General features: G+C 38.1%; 1 protein-coding gene across 6 annotated transcripts in view; it reads left to right on the top strand.

Moving 5' to 3' along the window:
• Positions 1-11,672, top strand: part of LCORL (ligand dependent nuclear receptor corepressor like) — an 82,296-nt gene extending 70,624 nt beyond the window's left edge. For 4 of the 6 annotated variants that reach the window (XM_065836244.2, XM_065836241.2, XM_065836246.2 and 1 more), the window contains one exon: positions 10,587-11,672. In XM_065836244.2, the coding sequence (XP_065692316.1) occupies positions 10,587-10,646 (60 nt within the window). In that variant the 3' untranslated portion in view covers positions 10,647-11,672. The remainder of the gene's footprint in view (positions 1-10,586) is intronic. The other 2 variants (XM_065836242.1, XM_065836248.2) reach the window with 1 other exon arrangement.
• Positions 11,673-14,498: the final 2,826 nt, after the last annotated feature.

Here is a 14,498-nt window from a genome sequence, read left to right as displayed (position 1 = left end):
AGAGGTGTTGTGATGCTGTTTTATTGTGAAGCGTTGTGGCAGGCAGGCAGAATGCTGCTATTGCACTTGTATGCCTACTCAGTTTTTGTTAGGATGTGCAAGTGGGAATAAAGCAGTTGAGTTCTTACAGCTCAAGGTAGTATCAAGCAAACAGAACTCTCCATGTACTCATTGTAGCAAGAGGAAAGAGTTGATCACTTATTCATAACTGCCTGCTTTACTCAAGATAAGGTGGGTGGTAGATACATTGGTCCATATGCTGGTTGTTACTGCTTGGCTTCTGAAATGTTGCTTCAACAATGCATTTGATGTGGAGAGGAGGAGTTCCCTTTTACTGTAAATCTATATTCTGACGGTTTTAATTTCTTTAACAACACTGAAACATTATTACTGTCGGTGGTGGCAAAGAAAATGACATAAGCATGTTTTTAGGCAAGCATTTGTTTCTTTCCATGAGCGTGGTTCAGTGTGTTTCCTTTTAACACTGAAAACCACATTCACATGCTTTGGACTAGGCCAAAAAAGATCCAAAAAGGCTTCAGGAGATCCAAGCTAAAATAGAGAAACTTATCCAACAGTAAAAAGGGACACAATAAAAGACTCAATTTTAGGCACTTCGAATGTACTGAATATTTTAACAATTTCCTTCAGAGGGTGGGTTCATCCCAGATGCAAAGGAGGCTGTGGACATACTACAACAGCGGGCAGTACTGCGGCCTGCGATGACGTGACACACCTGCCTGCTTACACTTTCTATCGGGGTGGGAGTTCTCACAGAAAACCTTTTAAAAATCAGTTTAGCTCCCTTGAAGCTAGGATATTTTCCTCATCTAAAATGAACTTTTTTATTTTCTCCCTGATAATGTGGCTTCGTGTTGTCTGGCGTTTTAGAAGAGAATCTGTTGTATTTCTTGGCAGAGAATATAAATTTTCAATTATAATTTTTCATTATATTTGAATGCTATCTTAATGAGATCAAGTTAATGCAGTACTTAAAATGAGAATTTGCTAATCTTTGCGATAATTTCAAAGTTGACTACAAGTGTTAGTAATTTAACTATGAAAACTTGGTATTTTTAATCAGTCTAATTGGTCTCTTGATTGTGCATACAAAATAACATCTATATTAATATGACAACAGAAAACTTTTTTTTAAGCTTGATTTCTGTTACTGTCAAATTTTCTTAAAATTGGGAGGGAAAAAATGTTACGAACTCTTTTTACACATCTGTATTAGCATGGCATGAATATTCCAGTATTGTTGCTTATTTGTCTTAGGGCAGGGCAATCCAGTGGTGATAAGGCTACACAGTGTGAATCGCATTCCCAGTACTGTGGGAGACATTAGTCTCACACCAGTGATCTAGTGACCAAAAAAAGCGAGTCTCTTCAGCTTTTGTTTTCTTTTAGGTGAAGTGCAAAAGAGATAGAGTATAACAGTAATTATATCTTGTTGATTTTGAGCGATCCTTTTCAGCAGCCATGTCTTAGCTCTTTTCACAAAGGCTTTTTATCGGAAGGTTACTTGGCTTCAGAATAAGTTTCACTTGTGATGCAGAGTAAGCAGATAGGCATTTTCAGAACTGCAATTGCCAGAAAAGTTACTTTTTCACAAACCAGCCATAAAACAAATTAAGAATATTAATAGAAAATGTAGAAACAATATTGAAATGAATGACTGCTCTCAGTAAACAGGCCATTTTAATGCAAAAGCATAGAAGCACTTCTATCAAGCTAGAGTTGATATATAGTTGGCTAAACATGTATAATAAATCCTGACTCATTTAATGAACTTAATGGTCTCTACTTCATTCCCCTTAATGCAACAACGGCAACTCTAATACCACAGTCTAATACTCTATCTTGTTTTACACTCTGGAATTCCACTTGCCAAATGCAATTTTATAGTTTGTCCTTACGTTGTCTTTCTCTCCTGTCATGTATGTGCTCTGAGATGCATAGAATGTGGGTGATGTTTTGTTTTAAACTGTGATCATTTACATATTACCTTGGATTATGCACTTCCTCATGTTGTTTTGAGGGTTCCGAGCTAAGGATTTTGACTTTTGCTTATCTGAATAGTAGACTTTCAAAGAACTCAGCTCTGAAGTCTTTAATCTCCTTTACCTGCAAGAAATTTTCTGTAGTTTAGTGTTGTGATCATTAAGCCTGTGTATAGGATTTACATACCCGGTTTTATACAAAAAGGGGGGGCGTCATAATTTTATTCCATATTGGTTTGTTAATCTCTTTTTAATTTAATCTAATTTCCTCAGAAACTGAGAAACTCCTGTTTTCCTGTTGGTTCTATTCTGAGGAAATGATTGAATTTTTCAGCTTTCTTCAGGGAACTGATAATGCTATATAAAAATAAATAGGCTTCTGTCTTTCTGCTTAAGCTTTTCGCCGGAAGAGAACATAGTAGTTTTCCCAGGCCTACCTAGGATTTTTGAAAATATGACAAATACGTATCCTTTTTGAAATCCTCTCTTCTGTTACGAGTTTTCTGCCTTAAAGCAGAGCTTCAGTTGATGTTAGATAGAAAGGATAGAGATCAAGCAACACAGCTTGTGATGATGTAACTTGTGAATAAAGCATCTATGTAGTCCAACCGTCACAAAGAAGGATAAATATACTGAAACAATTCCCCAGTTTGGTATTGAGCTCTGTGAAAATAATCCTGTTCAAGAAAGATGCTTTAATTCATAGAGTCATGTGTACACTGTCTTAATTTGCATTCCTCTATCGTATAGATGCTAAAGCTAGAGGTGTGGGGTTTTTTTTTTTTTCTTTCACCAAATTTTGGTAAAGTGTCTTACACTAAAATCTTCAGTTCCTTACTCTCCAAAACTGCAGATTCTGGTTCCAGAATCAAGGGGAAGATTTGCAGTGGTGTGAGGTGACTGGGCTGTTCGTTGCATGTGTTCTTGAGTAAATTTTCCTTCTCTAATCCCTCTTTCACTCAGTCAAAAGATGGTTGTAGTCTGTCCTTTGATTTGACACCTTTTTCAGATTTTCAAGCCAAATATAATTCCCCATTTATTCACTGTTGATCCTTTTGCCAGCAGTGTCCTTTCGTTTTGCTGTAATTGCACAGTTGTGCCTTAATGACATTGTTTAAACAAAATTTGAGACTAATAGAAATGTTTTCTTTATTTTAAAGTATTGTAGGAGAAAGTCTAAACATTTGTTTGCGGGGCTTTACAGAGTGGTGCTAAATGTAATTAACTTATCTGAAGTTTTGTTTCAAGTGTAGGTAAACATTTGGTAGCTCTTAGAAATTGTATTTATTTTTTATGTTCCTTCTTCCTTGTATTTATTTTGTAACTGGTTATTAATTTAATACAAGTAAGATTTTTGCCATATTTTAAAGACAGCATTTTTTATCATAAGTTGTTTTTTTCTCTGGTGCTTCCTGTGGTCAGCATTAAAAAGAAAGAGCCTCTGCCCTTTAAAATGGCCTTGAATCTTGAGAGTTCCCCAGCACACTGAGTGCTTCTGAAAGCTGCCCACGGCCTTCAGGTTCTAATTAAGCTAGATATTTTTACAAAGATCAACAACTAATTAGATAGATGTATCTGGATGGCAGTTGTTTTATATGGGAGGGAGAAGATTTTAAGAGCAACATTTTGCATTCCCATGCACACACCACTACGACATCATCACTTGATGTTCTTGCCCTTGGTGGTAACTGTCGTGCTCTGTGGTCTCCATGTAACGTGAGACGTGATGGTGCTCTTGGCTGTGTAACCTATTATAGCAGAGAAGGTTTATGGAGTCCTCATTGACAAAGTTTACTTCCTAGTAATTTAAAAGATAATATTAAATATTTTTAAATAAATTTGAAGAAATTATTTGGAAACCCAAGTTATATTTTTTTAACAAATACAGGTTTATAGAAATGTATGATTTCTTGACCTGTACCTAAGTATATTTATACAGGGATATGTGCTACCTGTGAACTGAGAACAATTCTAATGTACCGTTTTAAGAGAAAATTACTTATTTTAAATGCTGCAAATAGAAACTAGATTGAGCCCCCAATTGAGAAGTTAATTGGCATTTTAAAATTGTTTGCAATGATTTTTTTAATAGTGCCTTATTAAAAAGCTATAAAAGAAATCAGAAATTATTTCACTGCTAGTTAAATAAAATAATTTAGTTATTGTAACTGAGCAATAATTAAAAAGTATTGCATGCATTTTTGTCAGGTTCCCAACCAGGTCACAACTCAAAATAATGTTTTGATGTTTGATGTTGTGATTGGCTGCTGTGTACCTTGATAAAATAATGTTGTTCTTGAGACACATCTCTCTCCACTTTCTCCTTTCAATGCTTTAAGGTGTCATCTGGAATTACTTCAGTTTTCACATCTCCTCCATCTGTTATTTCTTTCTCCTCCTTGTTGGGTTGCCAGCTTTCAACTGACTGACTTGTTTTCTCATCTAAATGCTCAATTTATTTTTTTTCTCGATGTGTGTGTTTTGTCCATGTTATTTTTTCTACTACTTACTTTAGTGAGTCCGACTAGCTATGTTTTCCCTGCAGCTTTCTACTTGAAACTTTCTGCTTAACAGTCAGGTTTCAATGTTCTTATTGGGGCACTTTCTATAAATTCCAGAATGTTCAGTAACAATCATTTATTTTTAAAATTTAAGAAATTTATTTACAATACAAATACAAATTTAAGAGCTATACTTACGGTATCCATTCTTAAAATCGGTGTGGTGTTTCTTACCCGTCTTTCTAGTTTAAAGTTCCAAATATGTGTATTTGAAGAAATTATTCTTTTGTATATCATACTTGTTCCTGAGACATTTCGTGGTTATCAGTTTACTACTCAGAGCTGTTTTTAAATTATATTTAACTAGTAGAAATCTTAGAAAAGGAAATTACTAATTCGCAAATTATTGTTTGACCTTCTTTAATTCAGAAGTCTGGTGTCTTATAAACCACCCAGGGACTGTCTCATCATATTTCTGAGATTATCTCCCTCGATAATGTGATTGCATTCATAGTGTCACAATAATTATTATGAATTAAAGATTTGAGATTAATCCAGACGAAATGACAAGATTTACATAATAAATCACAGGATTGAGCTGGTGGCATTCTGTTCCTTCTGAGAACAGCCCAAACCAGCAGACTTAGTTTTGAACCTCCAAGGCTTATTGTACCTCGTTCAAAACCATTGTTAATTATGAATAAGTAGAATAAAACCAGCATATAGTATGTTTCTAAGGCAAATGAAACAGTACTTATCTGCACAACAGGTGTTTAGGGGTTTCTTTTTACTTTATTTGCATGCTACTAGCTTCTAATTATGAATAGAAATTATTAATAGGTCGTTTCCTTTCATGGAACTGATGATCAGAGGCAGACTTGTTTCATGGCAGTACCTAGGTGCAGAATAAATTACGTTCATCATAAAATTAATGATGCTTCCTTTCAACTGTTAGCTTCTTAGCTGGCCTTTGTTTCCAAGATCTTTGAAGACCGTACGCTCTGAATGATTTGAGAGCACAGGACTAGTTTTTTCTTTAACAGGTTTAATACTACCACCATGACTCAGTTATGCCCTAAAATTGCATCACTTCTTAATACCCATTTCAGTGACAGATGACATTAATATTTTGCTTTCTCTTTAAGGTCCCTGTGCCTTCTGTGAACTGCTAAATAATCTGTATTTTGGGGAGCCGTGAGGGCTGAGCTGTGTCCTTCCATGGCTGCGCAAGTCTGATTAATTTCTAGCTTTTTATTTTTTTTAATACTTTCAGTTCCCAGTTTCTACAATGATGTTGCAATTCAAACCTTTTATGTTGTCTGTGATCTGTTATGTTTAAGGGAGTGAGAACATTTTCCATAGCTGATTGGTTTTGGGGAGAAAGTCGCATTATTTCTGTGACCTCACTCTGAAACTGCTGTCATCTGCTCCACTTGCCATTTTACCTGAGATGCACACTATGTGCTGTTTGCTTTTACTGTTGTGCTGTGGCTTTGAAGACAAATTAGTTATGTAAAAAGTGTAATAAACATCCTGTGCTATATAATTTTGCCTTTGTGCAAGTTAAACCTTGAACAGTGTGTGGCTATTTCAATATATAGCCTCAGGAAGTAGCTACCAGTAAATAATCCTCTTTCACTGGTGTGCCACAAGTGCTCAGCAAATTCCTACTAGCCTCTTTTAGCTATATTTCTCACATATTTCATATATGTTTCATTATTTCATTCCTGTTTCTTTCTTATTCCCACCTTTTTTTTTTTTCTTCCTGAAACCAAGAAAACATTTCTGCATTAGTGTGAACAGCAGAAGAAACTTTTCCACTAAAATGTCAGTTTGGGACTATGGCTGGTTCTGACTTCTCACCCCATGTCTTTGCCTCCATTCAGTTCACCTCCTGTCTTGGTTCTGTCTTGGGTGCTGTTTTATTTGTATTAGTACTCCAGCTGTTTTAAACCCAGCTCTTATGTCTAATTTTTAAAAGACTCCCTGGATATTACTGATTTCCCCAGTTTGCTTTGATCTAGTTGAGCATGCCATCCATTTCCAGGGCGTGCATTTCTCTCTCTGATTCCCAAATGTGATTCCATCTACTCAGCTGAAAAATTTTATTTCTTATTAAAAAAAAAATCCATTTGATAAATGGAAATAAGACATTAAAATATCTTTGTAGTTTTCTCTGTTGTTGCATTTGGCATTGTGGAAAGATGAGTTTAAATTTTAGAGACAATAAATCTGGCTGCACACTTGGTTTACTTTAATTTCAATTTATGTTGCATTATTGGATCAATCTCTGTTTGAAAGCATGCCGAGGCTACTATAGTCATTGTAGATTTTAATCTAATATATTCCACTATTTCCTTTTCTGGGAAATGTTTGAGTAGTTTGTACAGAGTGAACTGGTTTGTGCTACTGAAGTTTTACTATTTGTACTCAGTGTTTTTGAAACCTCTCTGTAAAAGCCTGAAGTCAGAGCTGTATATCACAAATGCTTTTATGCTTTCCAAGGTTTAAATTTGCACATCATTAATGGTGGTGCTCAATAAGTGCCATTTGCAGAGTTTTTGTCAGACAGGAGGGTAAAAATCCAGTTCAACCTCACTCTCAGCCAGTTGGGAGGGAGATGTTTTTATCCATTAAATAAATGTTGCATAAGATTTAGAGTAACATAACCCTACAGGGATACTTTCATAGTCATTTTAAGGCATACAAACACACATTTGATGGTGATTTTCTATTAAAAATCAGTAGTTCTGTTCCCATAAGTGAATGATTTGGGAAAAAAGTAAAGAAACAAACACAAAATCTCAGGAAGAAATAGTTGCACTCGTAGTTTTAACTGCAAGTATGGGCAAGAGCAGGGTTTTCTTTTAGCTCTTAGGAGCATGGAAAGGCCCTTTATTTCTTGCTTTAGTAGAAGGTGGAATTCTAAGATCTTTCTATTTAATTCCTTTTGCTTTAATGATACGAGGGAATTTTTGTGGAGAGTCATGATCCTTTTAGAATCTAGCAGGCCTGGAGATTTAACCACACGTAGGGTTGTCTGCTTAGCCAGGGGAGAATAGACAGGACTTCAGAGTCCACTTGCATTATTCTGATTTGGCTGTTATGATTTCTTAGAATAACACGGGCAATTGCCTTTTTTTCCAACGCTTCAGAGGTGATTCAGTAATGGTGCTTTGTGAACTGAGAGTTGCAACACATAGAAAAATGATCCTGGAGTTGTCACTGACAGTTTTCTAGACCCACAGGTTTTCCCTTGTGAAAACAGAACTATTGAATGTACCATGGCTGGAATTCACGTTCCATGTTACAGAAGCACCTGTAGCTGACTTCCAAAAATCCCACGCATAGAAGCTGATGAACTGAGACAATCCCAAGTGAATAAAAACAAAACATTGCTGGAATAGTAAACAGATGGCTTCGGAACTGGTAATTCTAACCCTTTTTAGAGACCATTGTGTAAGATCAGTAAATGCCTGTCTGGGAAGTTAAAGGGACCTCCAGCCTCTTACTAGTGCGGTAGTGGAGAACTCCAGGAACGTAAACATTATTCTGTTCCTGGTTTTATGCATTCTCTTAAAATGTCAAACTCTTGAGTTTCCTAGAGTTCTTTTGTAAGAGGTAAATTACTGTATGACGATTAACAGCATATGGTGTAGTCCTGCATTTATCTTGTACAGAAATCTGTACAAAAACTAAAAATAAAGAGTGGGACAGTCCCTCAGAGGGGGAAGCCATGCTAGTGAGCTCCTGGGAGAGTGCTGTTGGGCAGTGTCAGAGCACTCTTTTTCATCTGCAGTCCAGGCAAATGGAAAGCAATTACAGTCACAGTTAACACCAAATGCTACTACACAGCCTGTTACTGCTAGCAGCGGTGTTTGGAAAAGGGGCCACACCAGTTCAGTGCAATTCCCAGTTTTTATACAGAAGTAACGTGCCAAATAATTTGAGAAGCCTGAACCTTTAGCTTTTTCTGTCTGGCACTTGCCCAGCATTAAACAAGTTTTATGTATCTACTATCTTTAAAGCACTTTGCAGGTATTTACTACATCACAGTTTGCAATTTCTTGATTCCCAAGGTATTTATGTCCCTTTCAGGTAACAACAACAACCACCACCAAAACCAAGCAACAATCCCTCAAACAAAACAACCTTCCAGCCCTAGCAGCTGTTGATTATTTCTGTTAGGAGGTTGAGTTTTTCCACCTGGCCATGCCTGGAAAGCGCATGATCAGTAGGGGTCAGGAAAGCTGCAGGACTTGAGCAGTCAGCCCTAGCACTGTCTTGTGTACACACTTCATCCTGGGGTCATGAGAAGAGGCTTTGACTTTCCTCACAGAATCGGAAGGCAAAGGCTCCAGTCTGAAGAGGCTGTAGATTCAAGACAGTAACGTTGCTGCCCACAGCCTTCTCTGTCACCTGCGCTTGTCTCTGTGTTCCTATGGGAAGGGTCAGAGTGACAAGAGTGGGTGCAAACCAAAAAGGAATGAAGGAAAAGGGTACAAGGCAAAAACAGGACAAAAGATAGAGGCAGAAGAATAAGGACACAAGGAGATGCAGGTCATGGGAGCAGCACCCCAGTTACAGAGCGTTAGGAGCCAGGGTTAGTACCTTGGCAATGCCTGTTTCACTGCCACGTCAGAAAGGCATACAGCCTTCTAGAGAGCTTGCTTAAAAATGTGAGAGAATGAAAACTGTGTTTCAGATGATCTGTGAAAAGTAACAGTGAATTGTCACTTTAGCTGTCTTTCCCTCTTGCCATGATATGGGAAGAAGTTTAGTCAGTCAGTCAATAGTATTTGAGTAACACAAGGTTAATATGGTTTAGGGTATAGCCTTACAATTGCTGAATGTCCTCAGCTGCTGTTACCCATGTGAACATGATACTTCAGCAGAGTCAGTCCTTGATAATTTGTGCCTAAATGCTGTGGTGAACCTGCTTTCCTGAGAATGCAGCAAGACCCATGAAGAGAGATTCTTGCTGCTTAAACACCCCTTTGCCAGGAGGAACTCTGTGTGGGTTGTTATAGCATGATCGTTACCTCTGACCCTTAATCACATGAAAAACTTTATTTTTAGTATCTGAGTAATTAGAAATATTTCCAACTTTGTATCATTCTTGCAGTTCTTGAAATTTTTGAAAGGGATGATGAGAAAACAGTGACTTCCACATAGGACACAGATCACTGCAGGAGGCAGGCAGCAAGAAAAAGGAATTAGTAGGGATGGAGAGGCTTGAAATTTGGATTTTCAATCTCTACCTTCTTGTCATCTAAGTGTGCACAATTACAGTGCTCCATGTATTAAGGAAGACCTTTTTTTTACAATGAGGGTGGTAAAATACTGACACAGGTTGCCCAGAGAGCTGGTGGATGCTCCATTCCTGGAGACGTTCAAGGCCAGACTGGATAGGGCTCTGAGTAACCTGATCTAGTTGCAGATGTCCCTGTTCATTGCAGGGGCGGGTGGACTAGATGAGCTTTGAAGGTCCCTTCCAACCCTAACTATCTATGATTCTGTTCTATGATTCTATATGGCAACAATAAGAGTATGTTTTAATCCACGCTGTTTAGTGATCCCCACAAAGGGCAGGATTTCTTTCCCTTTTTGTATTACTTTTCCTATATTTGAAACAAAATACCATCTGTCTATATACTAGTCCTCTCACAGCTGTACTAAGGTCAGCAAAAGAACCCAGCCTCAAGTTCTTGTGCAGTTCCTGCTCCTTGGTTTTACAGCAGTGAGCTGGGCAGGATTGGAGGCCAGCAGAGCACAAGCTCTGCTCTGCAGAGGACCCGGAGAGCCGCTCTCTGCAGGTGAACAGGTCCTGGCTGGCTCAAAACTCACAAGCCCCAGCTGCTTTCACAACATGGAGAGCACAGCACAATCAGGTTTCTGGAACCATAGTACAGTAAAAAAACAACAAACAAACAAAAAAGAACCACACTCCACAGTATACGTGATCTGCCACCACCTCATCTTGCCTCTTATCAGTTTGTTTGTTTGCGAGGGAAGAGGAAATCGTACTAAACTACTTCTCATTTTTTTTCCCCCTCTCCCACCCCCACTTTTCTTCTCACAGCACGCTACAAGTGAAAGTCTCGGAGCCACAGAATTCAATAGACATGAACACAGAAAATGAACATTTGAAGTCCATAAAGATGTGCCTTAATCAGCCCACTGAGTGGAATCTGAGTTTTTCAGCAGCATCTCTCGCCAGCTGTAAAGTTTTTAACCAAAATCTCAAAACGGATGAGAACAAATAGATTGCAGCTGTTCTTGCACTATTATTTTGTACATTGTTCCTGATTTTTTTTCTGCTGAATAATAAGCATTTATTACATTGATCTTGAAATGATCTTGTGTGATTGGCTTTATATTACTACTAGCATTATTCATTTTGATGTACTTTTTCTTTATTTTTGAAGTTTCACATCTGACCATCATGAAATTCTTGCAGTACAAATTTATATCAGAATCAAATGTTCCCCTTTAATAGTATTGTGATTTTTCTATGTTAAGTTTAATTCTTATTTCCCGATTTTATTTTTGTGCACGAAAGTTAATATATTATGTAATTTGTGGCATAGGTCACCATGTAAAGATTTATGGTAATGACAATTCAAACAAATCTGTAACAGGTGGAGAACGACTACCTCGAGCAAAGCAGTAAAACGAAAAGGTGAATTAGCTGAGATCTCCTTCGCAAATGGACTGCAAGGTGTCAAACAAGCGGTTTGGTTCTGCAGTGTGCTTTCATCTTCATTTATCTTGAGAACTGTGTGACCGTGTTTAATGACCATAATGTCTCCAGGAAAGGCCAAGCCTGCAGGAGAATCTCTTGAAAGATTGTCATTCAACAAATCTGTATCTGCACTTTTTGAGGTTTCTGCTAAATGGTCTTTCTTCCCCTTCTGTTTTTATGAATTTATGCCTGCCACCAATTAAAATGGATGTAAATGCTTTTCCTATTTCATTTTATTTCCTGTGTACTTTGGAAATTCAATGTAAACATCAAAATTTTGAACTACTCTAAGTAGTAAATGGTTGTTGCTGACTACATTGTAGACATTCCATGCTTGGATCAGCAAGGTTCATGTACTTCATCAAAAATTTATTATTAATAGAGCTATACCAAGAGTGTTAGAATAAAACCGTATGATATATTTCTCTTTTCTGGAGTCATACATTCAATACCTAGAGTAAAGGTTTCTTAATTCAACTTCTTAGTAAGTTGCCTGTCCTTTACTTGCCAAGACCTTATTTCCCAGAAGGAAATTTCCTTGTAAGACACTTGTGCTTTATAAAACAAAGGTTTTAAGGATTCACTTAAAATTATCATCATAGTAAACAAAGTGAAGATGCAATTTTTCTTTACAGAATTTTGATGGTTTGCAGGTGCAATCCAGTAACTGAAATAAAAAGATTGTTTTGAATTCAGGTAAGTCTCAAAAGATCCCACAAGGATATTGAGTCACTGAAGTGTCAGACAGTGCAGAACGTGAGAATTAACGTCCATCATCACACCACACTGTCTAGAGCAGGGCTGTCAAACTCATGTTCACCAGGGGCCACATCAGCTTTGTGGTGGCCTTCAAAGGGCCAAATGTAATTTTAGGACTGTATAAATGTAACTACTCCTAATTACATTTGGCCCTTTGAAGGCCACTGTGTGGCTGATGTGGCTCCGGTGAACATGAGTTTGGATATCCCTGCTCTAGATGGTCTGTCTTTATGTATCTCAACTATTTAACTTGGATTCTATGGGCCCAAAAAACAAAAAGAAAGTTAAACTTTCCTGGGGGAGAGACACTGAAGGTGACTTCTGAGGTTCCCTGTGAAAGCACATGAAGAATAAGGAGTCAGGGCTGTCCGCAGAGGAACATAAAAAGAGCCTTACAAGCAGTGGCACTAACGTAGCCTGTATCTTGTTCATATGCCTGAAGGAGGAGATGCCATGGGGATTTTCTCATTTCAAAGAATACCAGAACCTTTCTGTTGCAGACATGTGCTACCTCCGAGCAGCTGTTTATTAACTTTTATGACCACTTCCTTTGTGTCCTATTGAATTTCAGTTCTCTGATGAGTTCAGAAGTTCAGATGGGAGTCAGATACAGGTGTACCCCAAGCTCATTAACTACTTCTTTTTGTCAGACAATAAAAAACAAAACTAGGAAAAGCAGTTAATGTTGTTGGTGCAGCACTCACCCTTCATCTTGAGAAAGCAACCCACCAAAGGAGACTGACCAAGAGAGTATTTTGGTTTACACTCTGAAGAGATGGTTTATGCAAGCAAATAAAAACAATCACAAACCTGGTTTTAAGAAACAAAGACTGGTGTAGGAATAAACATGGGATCATTTTGACAACAAATGACCACTGCTATTTTACTATTTAACATGGAATCGAGCCTAAGTCTAGTGGGGCTTATGTTTGACACCCTGTTGTGTTTAGCCATCAAAGAGGACACACAGTAATTGGTTCAGACCAATGAAGAGGCTGCTTTAAGTCAATTAGAATTTTATTCCTTAATTAAGCAGCAAGGAAATTAGGTATTCTGAACACATAGAATTACATAAAAATCAGCAACATTATTTCAGCTAGAAAGACTAAGACATACTAAGGAAAGATTATTTTCACAACAGGGAGTAAGATACTTCCAGACTTTGCTCCTTACTGCCTTTGGATGTACTCTATCAGTCAGCTGCATACATTTAAACTTTGATTATCGCTAATCATCAGCTTTGAGAAATACAATGCACAACTGATCATCCTACCCTGCAATTAAGCAGCTTCCCTCCTCAAAAGAGGAACTAATTTTGCAAGAGCATGCCCAATTTTCTCTTGCACAGATAACCTGCCTCCTGTCAAGAAGGGCAATCAGCTGCCCGTTGCTGGTCAAGTTTCTAGCCCAAAAGAGGATCACAGGGTAATTCAGGCATAGAAGGGCCTCAAGGAGGGCTGTAGTTCCACATCACGCTCAAAGGCAGGTCAGCCCTTGACTCAGAGCAGGTTGTTCAGGACTTCATTTGGTCAGGTGTTAAAAAGCTCCTGGGATCCAGCCTGCACAGCATCTCCAGGGAAGCTGTTCCAGCTGCTCTCAGCCTGTTCTGCTGCTTTTCTCCTTATATTCTGGTCTCAGTTTCAACTTAGGCCCATTGTATTTTGTCCTCCCGTCATACATAACAGAGATCCTGGTTCCATCTCCTCAGCAGACTCCATGTAGGTAACTGGGGTCCTTCCCACCCCCTCCCAAAGGCTGAACAAGCCCCTGGAGCAGCCTGGGGGCCCCACTGAACTCACTCCAGTTTGTCAATGTCTGTCTTCTATTAGTATGTCCCAGTAAAGCTTTACAGCAGAGTCACCCACAGACTGAGAGGGGACTTCAGGGAAACCTCATCTTTTCATGACAACATTCTTGAAGAGATGCCAGAGGCGGAACCTGCATGATGGCAAGGCACGACAGAACAGGAAGAAGGCAAAACTGAACCACTTTGATTTATTCAGGAAGGCATTCCCAGAGAAGCTTCTGTAAGTTTTTATTGCTCCTGCTTTTCCTAGAAACTCATTTTAACCAAAAATAAGAATGGACTAGCAGCAGTTGTTGCACGTGTGCCAGTGGCAGAAGAGCAAACCAATCATGAGAGTGAGGGAGAACTTGTATCTGAAATGAAAAAAACCAACCCTAAACTTTAAAGCACAAGGGAAGCTCGAATTGACAATCACCTGAGAGAAACTGCAATATATCCTTCACTCTTTTGAAATATGTTCAAGCAACATTCAAGGGGACAGACACTGTCTCTGATCCCAAGTGGCTGCATGTACACAAACTCACACTAGAACAAAAGTTGAGGATTTGAAGAAAAGAATTATCAAAATAGGGAACTCGACTTCAATATTCCGTTTAAAATGATGAATAAAAGCAATTCATCCCAGTTACATAAGCTTCTGAATATCAAATATCAGTAGAAAAGTGTGTCATGGCATTCTGTGG

Source organism: Patagioenas fasciata, chromosome 4 (genome assembly GCF_037038585.1).
Source record: "Patagioenas fasciata isolate bPatFas1 chromosome 4, bPatFas1.hap1, whole genome shotgun sequence".
Classification (NCBI taxonomy): domain Eukaryota; kingdom Metazoa; phylum Chordata; class Aves; order Columbiformes; family Columbidae; genus Patagioenas; species Patagioenas fasciata.
Note: the sequence above shows the minus strand (reverse complement) of the source record. Positions and strands in the feature narration are given on the sequence as shown.